Source organism: Manihot esculenta, chromosome 6 (genome assembly GCF_001659605.2).
Source record: "Manihot esculenta cultivar AM560-2 chromosome 6, M.esculenta_v8, whole genome shotgun sequence".
In the NCBI taxonomy this organism is placed as follows: Eukaryota; Viridiplantae; Streptophyta; class Magnoliopsida; order Malpighiales; family Euphorbiaceae; genus Manihot; species Manihot esculenta.
In genome coordinates this window covers 1,526,539-1,549,520 of record NC_035166.2, presented here as the reverse complement: position 1 = coordinate 1,549,520, position 22,982 = coordinate 1,526,539, and the positions used below count along the sequence as shown (strand labels likewise).

Genomic DNA, 22,982 nt, shown 5'->3' with positions numbered 1-22,982 from the left:
TTGAACGAGGAGCAAGGAGGCTATTTTGTAACATTTTGTAAGGACAAACTGAAAATAATGTTGGAGTGGGCAAAATATTATAGATATGCACAAAAGTATGGATGCTGTAACAGCCCGGAAACCGAACTGCCACCGGCACTAGGATCCAGATCGACTTAAGGTCGCCGGGACCCGTAGTAAGCCTGTTATCCTGTCTGTATACCTGTGAAAGCCCATACATGATCATACATTTTCTGTAAAAAAAAAACATAAGACTTTTCTTCATTCCAAGGCTTAACCTGTGCATGCACTCTCTCTCTTCTCTACTAATCCCTACTAGAGCTCCTCATGGCTCTAGGCGGATCAAACTCATAATGTTAAGCCTGATTTTGCTCAGAAACATACAACAATAAAGAAACATACATAAACTGATCATGTGACTCCACAAAGGGATTACAATTCTTATAAGTCAAGCACCATTCTATACACTGTACATATACACTATCTCTTTACATTTACATGTCCACACTAGCTATTACACTACTCTGTACTCTTCCTGTACCCTGCTGAGTTCTCTCTGACCTCTGAACCTGCACAACTGGAGTTAGGGGAGAGGGATGAGCTACTATAGCCCAGTGAGTAGAATAGTAATAAAATCACAGGTGTTAAAACATGCTCTCATGGAATGCAACACATAATCACATCACCTCGGCCGGACGGATCAAAACTCCCTCTATCTCATTTGGGGTACCGGAGTACCATGTGCTTGGTCCCCGTAGGGCTGTTCCAGGTCTTTGTGCCTGGTCCCCGTAGGGCTGTTCCAGGTCTTTCCTCTGAGGGCTAATGAATCCTCACGAAGTCCGTGCCGTCTCATAGAAACAATGTACAAGGAGCAGTGCCAAGTACAAGGATTAATGCAATGCGTCATATTCGTGTATACTAATGCACTCACCCTATAGCATATTCATGATGCATGAAGCATGATAAAATATTCAGTTCTCATCTTAAAACATTAAGTTAAGTTCCACTCACCTTTAGTTATCTCTGAACTGACTCTGCAGGTTCTGACACTGGACTCACTGCTGACTTCCCTGATTCCTCTGGTCCGTACCTACACAGGTGGACTCAAATGAGGGACCAAACTCACTCAAGAACCTCGCTAAGAAACTTCCCAAAACCCCTCTAAACAATTCTAAACCCAGCACATAAAACATGCAAAAGAAAGCTGGACAGGGCACTTTCGGCGGCAGGTTCGGCGGCCGAAACCCCACTCCAGAGACGAAACTCATGCATGTTCGGCGGCACCTTCGGCGGCCGAAGGTCTCGTCCAGAGACGAAACTCACACACTTTCGGCGGCCGAACTCCCTCTTTCGGCGGCCGAAAGTCCCTTTCTAAACCGAAAGCCTAGCTTTCGGGGGCAACCTCCGAAAGTCCCTTTCTAAACCGAAAGCCTAGCTTTCGGGGGCAACCTTTGGCAGCCGAAACTGCCTCCACAAGGGGTTCGGCGGCCGAACCTTCCTTCGGCGGCCGAACCTTCCTTCGGCGGCCGAACCTTCCTTCGGCGGCCGAACCTGGTTTTGCCCGAAGGGCAGAACCCTGCTCTGTTTCATGCAAACTTTGCCCAAAAACCTACAAACATGTATAGCAACTACTCCCAACTAGCATATACACATAGAGATGCACAAAGGGGTCTAAACTACCCTAAAACCCCAAACAAACATAGCACATAACACTTAAACATGCTTGAACACCACAAATCACCAAAAACCTCACCTAAACCTAAACATGCCTACTACCCACACAAACTTCATAAAACCTTTCAAAATCATCAAAGAAGCTCAGGATCTTCACTTACCTCTTAAACAACTTGAGGATGAAGGATCCTAACGTGGAGATATGAAGAAAAGCTCTTCCAAAGCTCCAATCTTCAAAACGTGGTTCTTTTGCTCAAAACCTTCAAAAGTCACCAAAACTCTTAAAACTCTTGAAAGATTTGATGAAAATCATGGAAAACATGAAAGTCAACGTGGGAGAGGCTGGAACTCACCTCTGGCTGCAAGTGGAGGAGAAATAACCTCCTTCCACCGACCCTTGGCCCTTTTATAGGTGGCTGGCCAGACCACCTTCGGCAGCCGAACGTGAAGCCGAAACCATGCAATGTTCGGCGGCCGAAAGTGACCTTCGGCGGCCGAACCGTTGCATTTCTCCCTTGTTGCTTTTCTTTCAAAACTCAATGCTTTTAACACTTCACAACATGAAAATAAGGGAAAATACCTTAGAAAACATATGTATTACCCTTCTCGAGGGTTCCGACACCCAAGATTCCACCGGACTACAGGAATGCCGATGCCGGACTCGAGCCGGGTATTACAGATGCCCTCAACCCAAAACTCATTAGGTAACTTTGATTGAACCAGCAAAATGCGAACCATAATAACAAGGGTACAGTTCAATCTTTCAGCAACTCCGTTTTGTTGTTGAGTATTGGGACAATATTACTGTAACTTAATACCTTTTTTGGAAGCAAAATTCTGAAAATCTTTTCTTGTATACTGACCACCAACATCACATTGCAAAGTTTTAACCGAGTAATTAAACTGATTGATAACAAAATTATAAAATTTCTCAAAATTATAAAAAAAATCTCACTCTTTTGTTTAAGTGGAAACAATCACATAAAATCAGGTCGTCAATCTAATCATTAAGTGACATCATATTGTCAGCTCATCAGGTCATTTGGTTATCGATTTGGCCATCTGGTGATATTAGGTCGGCTACTAGATCAGTCATCAGGACATCAGGCCAATCTCAAGTCGTCAAGCCATCTGGTTGTTCATTAGATAAGCAAGTCGTCTCATTTGGTCGTCTGATCATCCGCCAAATTGGCGAATCATCTCGTCTGGTCATTTAGTCATTCACCTCTAATAGTTTGCTAGGTCGTTTTGTCTAATTCTTTCCTTTTATATCGTCTTACCCGCTCATATCTTTCTATATTTTCTAATAAAATTTATGAAATTATTGACTTAATTTAATAATAAAAAAATTATTTAAAAATGAATGTGAAAATTAAATTGTTATTAATATAATTTTTATTTCTGATAAAAAATTATTGAGAAAATAAAAAAATTTTCAGGTTGACATAATTTTTGAAATTTGAACAATTGAAATATTTTGATAAGCTAGAAGATTCTACAAGGGAAACTAGAAAACAATGGCATGTGATCATCAAATGAGGTGATGATGGGAAGTGGCAAATAAACCAAGGACCACTCACTTTCACTTTTTCATTTATACTCTTTAGAGAAAATAAAATTCGTGGACAAGGAAAAAAAAATTCATCTTCCTCTTTTATTTTTTTTAAATTTTATTTATGACTTAATAAATATTTAAATTTAAAAAATATATATATTTTCAAAAATATAAATTCAAAAAAGGGCAAACAAAATCAAAAAAGAGATTCAAATATTTTATTTTTTTAATAAGAAAAAAGAATACGAAGATGATGAAGAGATCACATGAAATGGTTAATTTGACTTGATTTGACAAGCTTTTGGATTTGAAATTTCAAAAAGTAAAAGAGTTTTTTTTTTTCTTTTCTACCCTAAACCAGCGGCGAAAAAGCCTAATCTGCAAATGATTATGAGTCTATGACAACTCCTTTTAGCATCTTCTTCTTCTTGTTTTTCTTTTTCTACACCTTTAGAGGCATGCATGAATTGGCCCTAAATATTTATCAGTTAAAAAAAAGTGAAAAATAAATAAAACAGAACAGGAAAAAATATAAATTAAAAATAAGGTGATTGAAATTCAAAATAAAATTTATATTTTTTTTTAGATTTTCTGCTATTTTAAATTTTATTTCATCAAAATTCAAGTAATTTTAAATATTTAAATTTTTTTTTATTTTTATATGTTAAAAGACCGGTCACATCGATCTCTGAAAATAAAATTTAACTCATTCACATTTTATATATTAAAACACATCAGTTTAATTATTTTTTATTTCTATCTTTCGGCCATAACATATTTTTACTACCATCACAGGTAAAAAGAAAGAAAGAGGAGTTATATTTTTAAACATAAAAGATATTATGCAAAGAAAAATATTTTTTATTAAGTTTGACCAATCATTTATTTTTTAACTAACATAAAAATAAATTGAAAGATAAAAGAATTTAAGTGTTTAGTTTAAAAAAAATATAAAAATTGATATGTTAATTATTATATAACTCAAAAATTAAAATGTAATTTATTTAAATTTAAAAGATTTGTTTAATTTTTATACCTAGATTGAAAAAAAACTTTAAAGGCTTATTTAAAGCCAAATTTTAAAAAATTAAATAGTTAATTTATAATTTAATTATTATAAAGTTTTTTCCCATGTTAAATTGAATTTTGAATGAATTAATAATGGCAGTAATGGGAGAAGACACAAATCATTAATTTTAGTCAAAATGTGAACAATAGGTAATTATAAGGATCTAAAAGTTGCATGTTTGGTGCATTAATTGGGGATGCATGTTTGGTGCTTTAATTGGGGATACATTATGTTGAGGATTCAGTCGGTTTAATTTAAAATTAAATCAAATCGAATAAAATAAAAATTAAAATTTTAATATTTATAAAAATCGAATCGAATTAATTTTGATAAAAAATTGAATCAAATTCAATTGATTCGATTCGATTACATTCAGTTCAATTTGATCGGTTTTAATTTTTAATAAATTTTTTATTTTTTATACTTTATTTTTAATATTTTAAAATTTAATTTTAATATTATCTAATTTTTTTATATTATTAAAAATAATATATTATTATTTATAATCGATTCAGTTTGATTTTTTCGGTTTTTTTAATTAAAATCGAATTGAATTGAGATAATTAAAATTTTTAAAATTAAAAATTGAATCGAATCGAAATAAATAAAAAATTAAATTAAAATTTTAAATTAATTTTTTCAATTTAATACTGTTGACGTTAAATGCAATGCTGTTTGCTTTTAATTATTTTTTTATAATTAATTTTTAGATATTTTATTTTATTTATTTATTTATTGAGGTTTTGGCAATGATGGAAGAGAGAGAGATGTAAGCTTTTATTGAGTTTGTGGCATACCAGCTATGATTCCACATGCTGATTCACCATGTTCTCTAGTGGGACCCCTTTCCCATTCTAAAAGTTTGCTTTCTTTAGGTGGAAACTATTTCTTTTTTAAAAAATAAAGTAATATAACGGTAACCTTTCTCTCTTAATCTGTAATTTTAATTTCAATTTTTAAAAATATTTTTAAAATTTAAAAGAAAATATTTTTTTATAATAAATTTGTTTAGTATGAATTCGAATTATTTGAATATGTAATTTTTAGATAATGAATTATTCAGCCAGAGAAAAAAAAATTGACATATAAAATATTAAAAATTAACTTATAATTGAAGTTTTTTTTATTTTTAATAGATAAATTTTAACTATTTTTTAATAAATATATTCTATATTTTAACCAGTAATTTATTTTTACTATATGGTTATTAACAACATTAATTTTTATAATTATAAAAAAAAATACAAAACTCAAGTTTTTTATTAGTAAAAGAAAATATTATTATTTAATCTTTATATTATAAAAAAATTTATTAGTAAATTTTTAATTTTAAAAATATATTAAAATATTATTAATATTTAAAATAATTTATTATTTTTAATCTTTAAATATTTTAAAAAAATAAAAAATTCTCCTCATACTTTAATATTAATTACACTAATAGAATAAATTAAATTTAAAAGTTAATAGATAAATAATTAAAGAATTATAGAAATTATTTTTTAATTAACCTTTCAATTATTTTTAGCTTTTAAATATTTAAAAAATTAAAAATTCTCGTTATATTTTAATATTGATTACATCAATAGGGTAAATTGAATTTAAAAAGTTAATAGATAAATAATTAAAGAATTGTAGAAATTAGGTTTAGCAGAAAAATAATTTGTATTTAAAAAATATTTTTTATAGAAAATATTTTTTTAAAAAATTATTTTTATTATTTAATTTTAATTTAAAAAATAAAATATATAAACAAATGTATATATAGATTTATTATTTTTTTTACCATTAATTTTATTTTTACTTAAAATAAAGAGAGATGGGAGATTGTGATACTAAACATAATTAAAAATAATTAATTTTATTAAACTATAAAAACTAAATAATAATTTTTCTTATTAACATCATATCTAAGCATATGTACTTTCAACATCATCTAATACTAGTGATGTTCACAATCTCCTCTTGAAAAGTATAGTATTTCAAAATTTCTAATTTAAGAATTAATTTTGCTGCAATGTCTCAAATTTATGATTTAGAAAATAAATTAAATTTTATAATTATTAAATTAAAGTACGAAAGTCCTTCAAGATGCAAGACCTAAATCTCAGCTATTAAATATTTTAATTTTCTTTTACTTTATAAAATAAATTTTCACAAAATAATATAAAATTTCAATTTATTTTAAAATAAAATAATTAAATTTTTTCATATTAAAAAAATTAATTGAGTTAATTTTTTGCAAAATTCTTAATTATGAAAAGAGGGTATAAGAATATTTTAGTAAAAAATAGAAATTCGATGAGCCTTTATTTATAATTGATATTTCTCGGTCCACTAAATCAAATTAAATTTTATTTACATCCGCAGTAAAAACTAGTGTATTATGTGTATATAATATACAGGAGTGATAATATTCGATTTAAATTAAAAAAATTAATTAAATTAAATTAATTTAAAATTTTGATTTAATTTTTTATTTATTTATATTCGATTTAATTTTTAATTTTAAAAAATTTCAGTTATTTCAGTTTAATTTGATTTTGATTATAAAAAATACAAAAAATCGAATCGAACCGATTAGTAATAATATTATATTATTTTCAATAATGCAGAGAGATTAGATCATATTAAAATTAAAATATTTTAATTAAATTTTAAAATACTAAAATAAGTGTAAAAATAAAAAATTTATTAAAAATTTAAATTAATAAAATCAAATTGAATTTAATTGAATTAGACCGATTCGGTTCAATTTAGTTTATAACCAAAATCAATTCGGTTCGATTTTCATAAAAATCAAAATATTAATTTTCAGTTTATTCAATTCAATTCATTTTTGAACCAAACTGACTAAATGCTAACCCATAATAATATATACTTATATAATTTAAAATTAAATATTTATAATATAATATAATATAATATAACAATATAAATATATTGCACCCAATAATTATAATTAAGACCATAAATCACATACTTAACCAAATACAACTAATTTTATGTAAAAAGAACTCTATCATCAATCAAATACCGAGTTTCATCTCAAACTTCATGTCACATTCAAAAAGTAATTTACATTAACAAAAATAAATGAGTTTCATAAATCATAAGAGCACTCGTTGGTGGTTAAGATTTTCTCTCTCTTTCTTTTAAAGAGGCGGTTACTTTAATTTATTAGTTTTTTTAAGAGTTACTGTCAGGGTTGAGTACTATTTAATTTAAATTAAAAAATTTAATTGAATTAATTTAATTTAATAATATAATTTAATTTATATAATAAATTGATTTTATTCAATTTTAATTTTTAAAATTTTTAATTTAATCGATTCGATTCAATTTTAAAAAATAAAATTTTGATAGAATCGAATGGATCATATATATAGTTTTGAAGCTAAAATCAAACATAACCTTCAAATTGTATCTTGATGGTAATAACTTTTTTATGGATTAAATTCTGGTGTCCACAATGAGTTTTTTTTTTTTTATTCTAACTTTAAATTCTAACCATTCATTTTTAATAAATCTAGACCGTTAAATTATATATATATATTTATCATTTTAGAATAAAAATCCTAGCCCTTCGGAGTAGCAACTATAGATGACCCACATCGCCGACGTCACAGCTACAAGCAACCTCCATGTTGCTGCTCCAGGCGACCTCTCACGTTGCAGCATCACGATAATAGAAGACCTAACCTGTATAATATCCAGGTTTCACTGATATTTGGAGCATGTAGACCAATTTTTTAATGCGCACAGGACCTTATTAGAATCATAATTGTACATGTGATAGGATTGACAACAGACTTAACATATGCAATGAATAAAAACTAAGCAGCTTAATATTTATTAACTGTCTGTCCGCTATTAAAAAATCACCTAACATATCTATCTACCACAACACTTCACCGTCCTATACGAGAGAACCAGAATATACATATTTCTAAACCAACCACGTTAAAAGACAGGTTTTATACAAAAAACTCACAGTCTCTCCTTCAAACCTCGACCATTGATATAAGGAACTCTATCTCTCCTTTAATAAAAAGATGTCAACCCTATTAACTCTCATTCCACCCAATTATATTCAAACTCTCATTCCACCCAATTATATTCATTAACTTTCCGTGACTCAAGCTTTATACTCTAATATTTTTTGTTTACCCCGATCGCACTTTTTGTGACTTGAAGTGATGCCGGTGATATCTTCCTCCTGCACTCAATAAGGAGTTAGCCATTTTTGGGTCCAGCGATGAGATCATTACCCCTCCTCTAATTATATTTCTGTCGATTCCCTTGTGTTGCTGAGTGCAATTGTGAGAAATTTGGTGTTGCAAGCTTTTCGTGTTATCAATTGTATTTACCTTTATGGCAGGACCAAATTATTTACAAAAGTAAATGTCAGCCAATTAAAAAATTGTTAGGCTGAAACTGAAGAGGTTTTTACTAATTTACCCAAAAAAAAAACTTACAAGGGGAAAAGCAGCTATCTTGGCAAACATAAGGAGAACTTAATTTCTGGAAGTTCAATATGAAGTATATTAAGGATCAAAAGGAAATATCGAATATAATTTCATAGCTCAGGCATATAGGTCAATTGGCAATTCATGAAAGTAAATCTATTGCAAAAGGAGTAAAGATCAGACACTCGAACAAAACAGAAAACCCATATTTAAAACAAAAAAGGAAAATATCACTAAGGATCCAAGGTACATGAAAAGAAATTAATATGCAACTAACGTTACAATATAAATCTTGCTAAGATCAAAAGAAGCAAGTTCATATTCATAACCTAAATCAAAACTTGTCAATAAAATTGGTCTATAATTGCAAAATATAAAAGCAGCCTATCCTGAAGATACCACCCTACACCTTAATAGCATGCTTTCTCATGGGAAAGTACATTTCTCTCTTCTTCTCACGTTCAGTCTTTCATGATTGCTGCACAACAACAGATTAAAATCTTATCTAAGAAGCAAATTCATACATGACAAGAAAAATAATGTGCCACAACCCACAAACAACTGAAATCAAATACAACTTCACACATAATGTTGTCACCAGGGGGTCCAGCAAGGTAAATATAGAGGTTCCAAATGGGAAAGAATGAAAAAAAATTAAGAATTGCATATCGCAATAGTATTTGAAGTAAAACTTTGACTAGAGAAAATGCACAAAACAAGCCACAAAGAAACAAAAGAAGAGTTTGGAGGCCAGAAAAGTGTTTTTCGATAAAAAGCACCATTAGACCGCTGCTGAAAAACGCAGTGTGGAAAAAGTTTTTTTATATCAAATGACTAAATTATGTCAAAAATAATTTTAAATTATTTTTTAATTATCTTCTAAATAGGATTTTTAAGATCGTGTTTTTCTCAACAACTGTAATGCCGAATAGGCTCAGTATACATGTGATCATAAGCCAGAAAACAAACACTCCTTGCAAAAGTAGTAAGCAATCTCATGGTGCACACCAGCAGAAATAGACCAGCTCATGGGATATCAGCAAGACTAGATATATGCAAGAAATCAAGAATGTTCATCAACTCCTTTTCACAAATGAAAAATCCAAATGAACATTTTCCTCAACAATTTTCCTGTATTTGTGATATATCCATGCACAATGTCTACTCTACAGTTCTAGAGTTGTTATACATCTTGCAGTTGTTTCAGATTCCACAATAAGACAGTGTAGAAATTTAGGTTAACATCATCTTGCTTTCAAACTTTATTGCCATTTAGGTTCTTTTTATTTTGTAGAAATTAACTTAGTACATGAAATATGTTTTCAAAAAAATTATTATCCAAAAAGTAATTTATTTTACATTATTTGATTCTAATATTAAAAAAAATGTCCATAAGATTTTGGTAAAAAATTCAATGGTGCAAGTAAAATGTTTAAGTATAGAAAATGAAGTAAAATTTTTAAGTATAGAAAACGATGTAGTTTTTCTGTTCAAAAGAGAATCAATTAAAAATAATTCAAAGAAAATATTTTTCTCTGATTAAATTTTTAAGTGCTCCATACACCACCATGTGAAAAATATTTTTCTAAGAACAGGTGAATAATGTAAAACCTTTAAAGTTTGTCTATATTCATCATTGTGTCTGTGTGTACAATTTTATTGTATTTCTATCTTGGAGACTTGGGCCACTTGGGAGTAGTATCAGTGGTATTGAGAGTACTCCTCCACATCAGTGTTAAGATTATTATAGTTGTAATAGTATAAATAGTGAATTGAGTTGTAAATAGAATATCAATCAAATAATACAATCATTTTATCTCTCACTCAATTCTCTTTCTCTCTCTCTCTCCTTCTCCCTCTCGATCTCTCTTCTTCTTCCTTCTTCCTCTTCTCTATTCTGCCTTCCTTTTATACCTCTCCCCTTTCTTCTATTTCCTTCCCCTTTCCTCTATTTCTTGATCGAGTTAGGCAGAGTCCTAACATCAGATAATACTAAACAGTCTTTGGAAGAGGATTGAATTGGTGCTAAACGGGGTAATGCAGGTACTCCTCTACACAGGATAATACTACACGGGACAGTCGAATTGATATTGATTGAAACTGCAAGATTTCAAATTAAGATAAAGATGTTTGGCATATATTTATTATCCATGGTGAAATAGTTAAACGCTTAAACACACAGCTAAATCTGTTTAACTTGTTAAGACATTACAATACTATCCAAAATGAAGTAGAAAAAATGCAGGAAAATAAACAAATGTGATCCAATAACATTGGAGCACATCTCCACGAAGAAAAAAAGATGGCTCAAGCAGAGAGGATTTTGCTATACGCACAGATAAAATCCTGGAAACTATAATATTAGTTCCCAAGAAGAACTATGTGCGACATTTAAACAACTCTACTTTTCAAAGATTAACCCAAAATCTCAGACGCCAATTGCCACACAAAGAGGAGGATTTCATAGTGTACAAACCCTAAATTGAATCGGCCTCTATTGAATAGCCAGTTAAAACACTCAAAGAGGAGGATTTCATCGTGTATAAACCCTAAATTGAACTGGCCTCCATTGAACAGCCAGTTATATAGAGAATTTTGGGTGACCCAAATGACAATACAGTCTTTGTTTCTTTAGGGCAAAAGAGAAACAACAAGTCGTCTTCCAAAAGCTATTTAGCATACCCAAATGAATACCAACAAACTATAAAGACTTCACATAGTTCACATTATGCTTATGCATATATGTACATAAATATAGATTTCAGATAAATAAAAAAAAATATTATATCGACTTTACTTTGAATATTAATATTAAAATATCATTTTAAGACTTCATTTTTTTCATAGAAAACATTTTGTTCAAAAAAATATTTTTCACATGTTTTGGTGTTTGGACTACTTTGGAGCACTTACAACTTTTATCAAAGAAAATATTTTCCTTAAATTACTTTTAACTGATCTTATATGATGAAAAAAGAAAAACATCATTTCTATACTTCAAAAATTTTATTTATAACAGGTTGACATTTTTTTATTTTAATATTAGAATCAAATAGTGTAAAATAAATTAATTTTTGGATAATATATTTTATTGAAAATATATTTCATGTTCAAGTTAATTTCTACAAAATAAAAAGAACCTAGATAACAATAAAGTTTGAAAGAAAGATGATGTAAACCTTAGCTATTATAGCAACCTAAATAACATAAAACTACCTGGTGCTTAGTAAGTCTCCTGCTTATAGCTCTGGTCTTCTTAGGACGCAGAACACGGGTTAAGAACTTCTTGTTCTTGTATGCTTCTGCAAGTGCAGCCTTCTGCTTCCGGGAAATCACTGCCAAGACCTGAGCAATAGACAATCAAACAACCATAAGCATAAAAAATTCAACAAAATAAATACTGTTACATAATTTTATTTTATTTTTTTTAAAAAAAAGGCAAAATCTATCCTACAAAAGCCTAAAAATCCTTAATTACAAGGGCAAATTAAGATTACGAAAAAGAATCAATTGCACCTAAAGACAGAGAGACTACATCTTGGAGAGCTTGTTAGGGTCACCACCAGTGACCTTGGCGACGCGAAGCTCTGGAATCTCAGCCTTAAGATCCTTTAACTGATTGAAGAGCTCAGTCTTCGTCTTCTGTCTCAGCTCATGGACCTTGATTCTCGCTGCAATACAGCTTAAGATAACACATTTCAATATCTCAAAAGAGAAATTTATTTCCAGATTTCAGAGGATTCAATTCATCTTACCCATTCTTTCCCCAGCGAGGCTGACTGCCCTATCATCTCTGAGCCATATGAAACCCTAGGAGAGAGAAGTTAGAGAAAATTACATGAAGCTTTTGGGCATTTTGTGTAGGTCGGGTTGGGCCAAGTTGCAGTGCTACAAGACTTTCTTTCAAATAACTCTACTTGTTTATATATTGTTAATTAATTAATTAATAATTTATATAAAAATATTTTTATTAAAATATAAATTTTAAAATATAGTTTTTTTAATTATTTATTTTTATTTTACTAATTAATTAATTGTATAAACGAGACCTAATACATAAAATTAAAGTTCAACATAAATATTATTTTATAAATGTAAAATTATCCTAACTTAATTCTTTTATTTATTAATTCATTTAATATAATTTGATCGAATTCAACGTCTAAAAATATTCAAATCTATGATTTCCCACATACTCCTAATTAATTCATTCTAATTTTTGGCATCTAAATTAAATTTTAAAGTTCATATCAATTTAAAATATTTAGCCTTATTTATTCTTAAATTCTATCAAATTAAAGTTTTCATATAATTTAAATAAAAATTTATTAAAAAATTAAATTTATTATTAAAAATTAAAATTTTACTTTTATATGATATCGTTACCTTGCAAAAGATTTGATATTCGATTTTTTTTTAAAAAAGGACAAATTAAAAGATAGGAATTTAATTTTCTTAACATATCGCTCGACTGAAAATTAAATTTTTTTATATAAATTAAATTAATTTTTTTAATTATTCTCCTTATTTAAATAAAAAATATAAATTACAATTATAATAACGATTATAAATAAAATACACATACCGTAAGTCGTAAAAAAAAATAGTAAATTCTAAAAGAGCAACCAGTAATTCTTGTCTATGTAATGTGCATACACCTTGCTCATGATATACACCTTGCTCATCAATTATATTATTATATCTCGAGATGAGCAGTAATTCTTGTCTATGTAATGTGCATACACCTTGCTCATGATATACACCTTGCTCATCAATTATATTATTATATCTCGAGATGAGCAGTATTCGATTCAAATTAAAAAAATTAATTGAATTGAATTGACTTAAAAATTTAGTTCAGTTTTTTATATATTTCGGTTTGGTTTAATTTTTAATTTCAAAAATTTTAGTTATTTCGGTTCGGTTCGATTTTAATCAGCAAAAACTGAAATAATCGAACCGAATCGATTAGTGATAATAATATATTTTTTCAATAATATAAAGAAATTAAATCATATTAAGAATAAAATATTTTAATTAAATTTTAAAATATTAGAAATAAAGTATAAAAAATAAAAAAATTATTAAAAATTAAAATTGGTCAAACCGAATCGAACCGAATCAAATAGGTTCAGTTCGATTCAATTTCTGACCAAAATCGATTCGGTTTGATTTTCATTTCACCCCTAATTATACCTACCGGCAAAAAAAGAAGTATCATTATATCACTGGCATATGGTTTTGTTGCAATGATTTTCTCTTCTTCATGACTTTGCTTCTGAAGTATATGGTGATAATAATAATAATAATTGAGTTATATCATAATTAATCGATCGATTCTTATATTTTTAAAATCGAACACTTAAATTTTTCTATAATTAGTTCGTTCAAATTAAATGTCTCTTCATCTATTTTTACTGTTGAAAATGTAAAAATATCGTTATTACTCTTTTTTAAATTGATAAACTAACGCGAGTTCTTGAATTTTAACATAATTAATGGATCGATATCAGTATGTTTAAAATCGTACACTTAAATTTCTCTATGATCGTACTGTCCTGACAAATTATAATTTAAACATTTTGATCATTTATTTTTTGTTTGAGAGAACACTTAAATTCCCATTAATTTTTATCTATAATATCTCATTTAACTAATTTTTATACTTTGTGTTATTTAATTTTCATTCATTAAAATATTTATATATTTATAATTTCAAAACTTTCAAAAAATACTTATAATTTCAGTTATTTTTAAGTGGTACCAAATAACTATTAAGTAAATTGTAAACTTTTATAAAGAGTATTTTATAAAAAAAGAAAAAATTTGATCATCCACTAGGTTTAAACTAATGTTTAAAATGGATGAAAGAGCTGTAATTTTAGACGAATTTAAATATTTAATTTTAAAAGTACAAGTAAGGGTTAAATAAATTAAGATGCTCTTTGACATTCAAAAATTGACTTATATAAAAATTTAATTTGACTTAATTTATTTTCTAAATTAATTTTTAGATTTATTTATTTGAAGTTGCAAATACTCTTCAACATTAAAGAGTTTGTTTGTTTATATATATTTACACTCCAAATAATTTTAGTGAAAAAGTATTGAGCCATCATAAATTTTGAAATTTCTTATAACAAATTTGAAATATTTAATAAAGTATAATTAAAATAATTTTGCAATCTCAATCCGTAGATTGCATGAATATTCTATAACATGTTTAGATCAATTTAAATTAAAAAAATTATTTTTTAGTCCCTGAAGTTTAACGTAATTAACACTTCTATCTCTCTATTTTGGCGACCCAACACTTAAGTCCCTCACTTTTTTTTCTGTCCAAATTCGTAGTCCTTCCATCCAAAATAGCCGTTTGGGACACATGAATTGACAAAATTAACCCTCGCTAAAAATTCCGCTATTTCAAAATCACAAAACCCAAACCCAAATGTCTCTTTTTCTTCCTACCCTTTCTGCAACTTCTTCTTCTTCTTCTTCTTCTTCCTACCCTTTCTGCAACTGGAGAAAGTATGAAAGAGAAAAAAAAAAAAGGGATTTCACATCGAGAGAATGGTATTTTTGAAAAAAATTATCACCTCTCACCTTTGACTCTTTGACCAAACGGTTTAAATGGACGGAAGGACTACAAATTTGGACGGAAAAGAAAGTGAGAGACTTAAGTGTTGGGTCGCCAAAATAGAGGGACAGAAATATTAATTACGTTAAATCTCAGGGACTAAAAAGTAATTTTTCCATTTAAATTTAAAGAGAATATTTTTTGAGTGTGAAAAAAATATAGGATGAGTTTAATTTTAAAATTTATATATTATGTATGCTTGATTTATAATGGTGAAATTACACAATAATTTAAATTTTGTTAATATATTTCAATGTTTTTATTGTCCATAGGTCATATTAATTACTACATTTTTGTCACACGTTTTCAAAATTTGGGATGTTACAAACTTTTTTTTTAATAAAATTTATGGGTATATATATATATATATATATAAGATTTATTTATAGGTTCACGACTTAATTTGTAAATATGTTTATTTGATTAAAATTATTTAGTTTTGAATATATTATTTTTAAATTATAACATTTTAAAATTATAAATTAATTAAATTGCTCTTGAGTTGTTTAAGACTTGGTTAAATAAAAAGTCAACTCGTCTTGTCTCATATGCTAAATAAACTAAGTTAAACTTATTGAGATTCAGTTAGAAAGCTTAAACTTGAAAATTTCTTGATAAATTAAATTTGAATTCTTATAAATTTGACTCGACACAACTCATTAAAACGTCGAAAAGATTGACGGTTAGAGCTCCAACAACATTTGAGATTAAAGGGATAGGTGACCAAAGGCAAAGCGGCCAGCTATGGAACTTTGGAAATGACTGTTCTTACGGTCTAAAATTGATTGCACATTTTCATAGATCGAATGATTTTGAATATGACTATATCTATAGGTTTGGAGCCCAAAACATTATAAAAAAAAGCTAACCAAGTAGATAAAGTCAGTGTTGGGTTTCAATTAGATTGAATGCAGTGGAAAAAATAGAAAAATAAAATTTTTCTTTAACATGAATCACGTTTAAACGAATAAAATAATAATAATTAAAGAGAAAATAAATACGTTTTATTTTCACTACAGCAAAATATGAGATCGTTCGTCTTTGTTGGATTCTCACAAATTACAAACCGTCCAAGTGTCTGGTTTCTAACGATATTTATACAGAATAACAATAAAAAAAAACCTTAGAACGATTCTAAAAAATTAAGAAAGTGAGAGGTTTTGAGTGTTAATTTTCTATCTTTTCTATAAATTTTGGAGGCTCTCAAGAGTTTCTGCGAAGAATAGGCACAGATTCCCATAACATGCCTTCTCATACTTAAATTTTAGAGTTTCAATATAATAATATTTATTTATTTTACTAATTAAATAAATAAATTACAACTATATTTTATAACTTTAATAAGCAAGTTATATAAATTTTAGATAATTTTAGTTAAATCCTTACTTAATTAACTAGATATCAAAAGCGTAATTCTTTAACTAGATATCAAAAGCGTAATTCTTTCAAATTATAATTTTATTCAATGTCAATTTATATGCAATCAAATCCTACTTGATTTAACTTCTCCTTTTATTTTATGATGCAATTCTTTATATGTGTGATTCATTACGTTCCAAATATATTGACAACAAATATAATTAATTAATTAATTAATTTTAAAGTTAACAATATTATTTACCAACATACCAAGATTATTCAAATATTCAGAATACTAAAAGTTGTCTGTGTAATTAATATCTTTCATCATAAATATTTTGATATAAATATTTTGATTTAACATTTGATACATGAAACGTGTCAGCAATATTATCATATTAGTGATTAACCTATTTAATGAAATTTAAATTTTATTTGTTAATTTTATTGATTTAAAATTTCATTTCACCTTATGCAAAAATTTTATAATTAATACTAGCAAAGGACAAATAAAATATTTTCTAATTTAATCTAGAGTAATAAATCATATTTCAATTACATAAATACTTTCATATAATTCTTAATATATATAATTTATCCCTATTTGTTACTCATGAATCAAGTGACGTATATAATTAATCTAACACATAAAAGTTTATATATAATATTATTTATTGATTTCAAATTAAAAAATTACTTATACAATCATCACTTGAGTAATTCATAAATACATGTTATTTTCTATATGAATTTCTCATGCGAATCAGTTCAGTGTATTTATTCATAAAATAAATACCTATTTCATAAAATAAATATTTATATATTAATTTTAGATATTTCACATATCTTAATTTATGAGATTAATTATTTTCTTTAACAATTTTAATTATTGTCCAATCACTATAAAAATATCAACTAAAAATATTTAAAAATATTAATTAAATATAATAAAAATCTCACTATTATAATCACATTATATTTTTTTACAGTAATATAATTTTATAAATTTTATTTTTATTTAAAATTTAATAAAATTAACGTTAAAATAAGTAATTATTTTTATAAAATTATATTTAAATATTTAAAATATACAAATAATATTCAATTACAGGACAGACCGACCACAATGTGTTATGAATGATAAGATCTAGCAAAACTGCCATCAAATCAAGCGTCTCTCGCCCCTATTATAGGGAGACAAAATCATTTTTTAAATAAAGAAAAATAGATAAATTTTCTCTGTAGGAAAGAATTAGAGAGAGAAAATTCGGCTTAGAAATTCATAAACTTCTTTTTGCAATGGCAAATAAGTTCTATGTTTCGTCCAAAAGGAAAAGGTAATATCAATGCTAGAAGATTTGATATTATTAATGTATTAATAATTTTTTGTATAAGTTAAAAATACTTCAAATTATATTTTTTTATTATTTTAAACTCCATTTTTGCCGGCTAAACTTTAAACGACACTCGGCATTCGCGTACGACAATCCAAAACGCTATTTATATGCGTCTCTTGTCCAAAATCACAAGAAAACAGTCATCAACCGTCAATCTCTTCTGTCATGGAGTTGAACAAACTCAACCCCCACAACTACTCTCCTTCTTCCTCCTCCTCCTCCTCCACCCCACACCCTAAGGCGGCCGGCGACCCAATGCAGTCCTGGTGGGAATCCGTCTCGAAAGCTCGCGCTCGCATCCTCTCCCTTTCCTCTATTCTCCCCTCTGATCCCCCCTCTTCCTTCTCCCTCTCTTCCCTTGCTGACTCCGAACGGCCTGCACTTTCCTTCCTCTCTTCTTTCGACGCTTATGAACTTCTCTCCTCTGCTCTTTCTTGTCCTTCCTCTGGTTCTGGCTCTGATCCTCTGTGTCAATGGCTTTACAATACCTATCTTTCTTCTGATCCTCATCTTCGTCTTATTGTCCTTTCGTTTCTTCCTCTGCTTTTGGGGTTGTATCTTTCTCGGATCCACTCCTCAGACTCTGCTTCCGCTCCTTCTCTTGCCGGTTTTGAGGCTGTTCTTCTTGCCATATACTCGTCGGAGGCGAAATCTCGCGGCGGTAAGCAGGTTCTCATACAAATTCCTGATCTTTCACAGCCTTCGCTTTATCATACCCCTCGGAACAAGCAAAATCCACATGGTTTTGATGATTCTCGACCGTCTCTTGCCGTTTTGGCGCCGCCGCTGGAGCCGCAGATTGCTGTGAAGTCTACAAAGCGACCGGTTATTGTTGGCGTCGCACTTGATTGTTACTTCAAGCAGATCTCGCAAATGCCTAGTTGGTCTAAGGTTGAATTGTGTAAATATGCTAGTGCGTGGGCTGGGCAGGATTGTGCGTGCAGTGACAAATTAGATGGTGATAAAGAAGTTGAAATTCGAAATGGAAATGAAACTAATGGTGGATATTTTTTGGAGGGGAGGAGCTTAAGTAATGGTTCTGACGATAATGGGCATGGAGTTGATGATGTTGTGAAGGAAATGGAGAAATTGAGTGTGGAAAAAATTGGCACAGAGGATTCAAGGCAAAAGGGTGTGAGGATTCCACTACCTTGGGAGATTTTGCAGCCTTTATTGAGGATTATAGGACATTGTTTGTTGGGGCCTTTGAATTCCCAAGATGTTAAGGATGCTGCATCTATGGCTGTTAGGCGGTTGTATGCAAGGGGGTCTCATGACTTAGCTCCACAGGCCATATTGGCCACACGGAGTCTCATTCTGCTTGATAAGAGAGCCAGGGAAGCTGCAAAGGCCACAGCAGTAACAGCTGTTAATGCTTCTTCCGATGGTAACACACCCAGTAAAGCTAAGAAACCAGAAATGCTTTTGGTGTCAAAGTGAGGGATTTGCTTGGCAGGTAATGAATATTCTATGGCCAATCTCTATTAGCTGTATCCAAGTCTGCTGTATCAGATGTACAAAGTGATTAATTGTATTTATGCATTATAGCTATTGCTTGTAATCTTGTGATTGACCGTTAGTTCACCTTTTTCTTTTGATTTTGTTGGAGTTGCTTATTTATAGGAGTTGATTTATCCTTCGAGCTGGTTTTGAACAGTATAATGAGAAAAAGAATACCATTTTTATTCATTCTATCACAGTATTGTGTTATGAGAGTTGAGTTATATGAATTTTACCACTGACATATTCTGTTGGAAGAGTATATATCTGACATTTGTATTTCCTGAAGAGTTCCTAAGGATCGTGTTCTACATTTTGCCTTGAAGATTTTTCTCTCAACATCTAACTTGTGTACTTGTGCTCAGCCGCATTGGCCTTATACTGTTACACCAAAAATCAGTCTGACCTGTTATATTTAAGCTTTAGAGGCTTATTTCAGTTATTGACTTCTCTGATAAAATACTTGTGCTTTAGAATCTAAAATTGCCTTTTGTATTGCTGAATGAAATACCTCGGCTGTGGTAAACTGAAAATATCAGGAAAGAAAATATCTTCTCCAATATGATTTCAAACTTTTATTTTTTTATTTTTTTGATAATTGGTTTTTCAATAACTAATTAGGTCACCTGTTTAAAATAGTATATGGAAACTTGCCACTCTTCAACTTTCATCCCTAAAGAAATGAGAAACTATTCTCAAATTGATTCTCAATATCAATTATCAAGGTGTTGATTATAAAAGTCTAAAATACTTGACATAGATATTCATAGTAGAATTGCTAAACCTCCTCCTACTCCTACCACTAGGATTTGGAATTCCAATATAAGAAAATACTAAACCAACATGTGGAGTCCCCAAAATAAACCAACGCTTATTTGGAATCCCAGACAAACTCATTCTTCCTGAATACAATAAAAATTACTTTCTAAATTTATTCCTAATAATAGATAGTCTTGAAATCTCCAGAAGACAATTCTTCACCGTATATATATATATATAAAATAAAATATGTTGTGACTTACAGATATGGTTAAAAAGTTAATTCACTCGTTGGTATCTGGTACTCGAGTCTTGAGCATTAATGCCATGCAAGTATGCTTTAGTTATTTTCAGAATTCCAGTTGTGGCTACTATCATCATATTTTTTGCTAGCAAAAGCTAATAGCTAAGGCAAGGATAGCAGCCAACCGACTCTCCGTAACTGGCTAGTGCTCTAAACTCTTTTTTCTTTGAATTTCCTGCCTATCTATGCTAACTCTACTAACTGACTGAACAGGTTAAGCCCCATATGGCATAGATAAGGCAGGAAATTCAGAATTAATCCTAAACCTTGAAGATGTTAACTCCTAGAAAAACTAAAGGGAATATATGATTCTAAGACGATAATGACTCTTATTAAGATTCCAAAATAAAAATAAAGACACCTAAAGCGATGCGTACTTTTTTTGCACAGCTCTAAAATTACAAAACTGCCCCTGCTTCCTAAAACTTTTCTAATTCCTGCTTAAAAATGTTAGAAAAGAGGTCTATTAAGGACTAGTGAATTTCCCTACTAAACTTCTCATCTCCAAACAATGCATCTTTTAGACCATAATTCTTAAGTTTCTTGAATACATAAATTGGAATTTCTTGAGTTTCTTGTTTGCATCATTTTTCCATGCTTGGAGAAAACTTGACCTCGAATTTTGAAATGCTTTAATAGCAAAAACAAAAATAACTTGAAGTCCCATTTCAATGGCTTGGTAGTTTATACCAGTAAAAACATTTGAAAGCTCCCGTTGGAATTGTTTATGAACTTCTTTCCAATTGAAGAGGTGTATGTATGTATTATCTCTCCCTTTGCTTCTCATCATTTTGACTTAAGGTCAACCAAGAAAAAGTGAGTTACCTGCATAGGAACCATATTACAAAGTAATTAAACACCCAAAGTTAAAAATAAAAAGGTAATGATGATTGGAATAGTGGAGTTATTAATTCAAACCATCTTGTGTAGTTATGATGTGGGGTGGGTTGGTTGAAAACTTGAGGTATTCAACTAGGATGCTGATACCACATTCCCCTGTCTATGATAAGTTCCTTTACTTGAGTCCCATGATGAACCAAAGTTTGAAATAATGAATTGTGTGCCAGTCCTCCTCTTTCACTTTTAGGGTTGCTAAAATATGTCTCACAATAAAGAAGAGAGTAGAATCAACACCTTCATCTATCAGATCACCTCCTGCATAATCTCTACAATAACTTGATGTCTTCATCATCTTCATGTGATGATTCATCATTTTTTATGTGGTAACTCCTAAAGTAAATTATTTTATTGTTGAACCACAAAAAGCCTAAAAAAACTTTAGCATTAGTAATCAATATATAAAGAAGGCTTTTGATTGGTGAAATGGCTAAATGACTGAAAACATCTGCATTGGTGTCATAAGTTGCATCAGAACCTCTTTTTCAGCTTATCTCCATGTCTTGAACCCAACTTTTTATTAATAGTTTGGTTCAAGTATGGCTCGACTTCAAGGGCCACTTGAAATCACTAGTGCAGAGAAACATTTCTGTGGTTTCAACGCATCAAAATGTAATAAAAATATTACAGAAAGTATTCTTATAATTATACTGGACAAGATTTAATCCTTGAAAATTATCAAGAATGAAGAGTCAGTTAATGTCTTCTTGTCAAAATATATTCTTTACCAAGAAAAGTGGGTAAGAATTTAAAAAGCATATACATGTGGGAGTTATTTCAAAAAATGAGGTCTCAGTTGATCCTCATTTATATGAATGTGTCCGCCACTACTTGGGATGCATGCTCTGCGTTGTATGTCCATTATCTAAGCAATTCTTTCGTAATATCAGTCCTTAGTCTAGACTTAAATTTAGCTAATCCCCATGTAGCATCTTTCACAATTAGACTTTGGATCTCTGCTCATCAAACTGGTTCATTGATTCAGCCGCAAATTCACTTTGCTTTCCCATTTCAAATTCAATACTTTTTTGTGCATTTGTGAAGATAAATGTGTGGCATGTACTGCACTTGTAGGTAACATTTCACTACACACTTATTAATTGGTGGTTACCTCAATCTTCTCATGTCATGTTCAACACCATATTTCAGCTAATATAATAAGCTTCATCTTAGCAAACCCTAATATTCTCCCATGTTATACCAAACAAAGTAAGATTCCAAAGAAATGAAGCCAATTGCAGAATAAAGATCTATCCTACTTTCAAATAGGGACTCTCTTGACTTTCTTAGGGATGTGTCCAAGGTTTCATGGATACATTTGGATTATGAGTTATAGTTGGATCATTATTTTCTGGATTTTAC

The 22,982-nt window shown here is 29.5% G+C and overlaps 1 protein-coding gene and 1 long non-coding RNA gene across 3 annotated transcripts; one reads left to right on the top strand and one right to left on the bottom strand.

Annotated features, from left to right (window-relative positions):
- Window positions 1-8,959: 8,959 nt before the first annotated feature.
- LOC110616737 lies at window positions 8,960-12,662 on the bottom strand. 2 transcript variants are annotated; one of them, XR_002488251.2, is made up of 4 exons: window positions 12,523-12,662; window positions 12,284-12,438; window positions 11,984-12,112; window positions 8,960-9,245 (listed from the first exon to the last, which is right to left on the bottom strand). It is a non-coding gene; the product is annotated as an uncharacterized LOC110616737 (long non-coding RNA). The 2 variants fall into 2 exon arrangements; XR_002488252.2 differs by having other exon boundaries at window positions 12,284-12,449; window positions 12,523-12,656.
- Window positions 12,663-18,280: 5,618 nt separating this feature from the next.
- On the top strand, window positions 18,281-19,884 carry LOC110616802. Its single transcript, XM_021759293.2, has one exon. It carries the CDS (start codon window positions 18,326-18,328, stop codon window positions 19,598-19,600), a length of 1,275 nt encoding a protein of 424 aa, XP_021614985.1. The 5' UTR covers window positions 18,281-18,325; the 3' UTR covers window positions 19,601-19,884.
- The last annotated feature ends 3,098 nt before the right edge of the window (window positions 19,885-22,982 follow it).

What these genes read in the sequence shown, in the direction of transcription:
- LOC110616802 (XM_021759293.2), top strand. Translation starts at nt 18,326, where the DNA reads ATGGAGTTGAACAAACTCAACCCCCACAACTACTCTCCTTCTTCCTCC.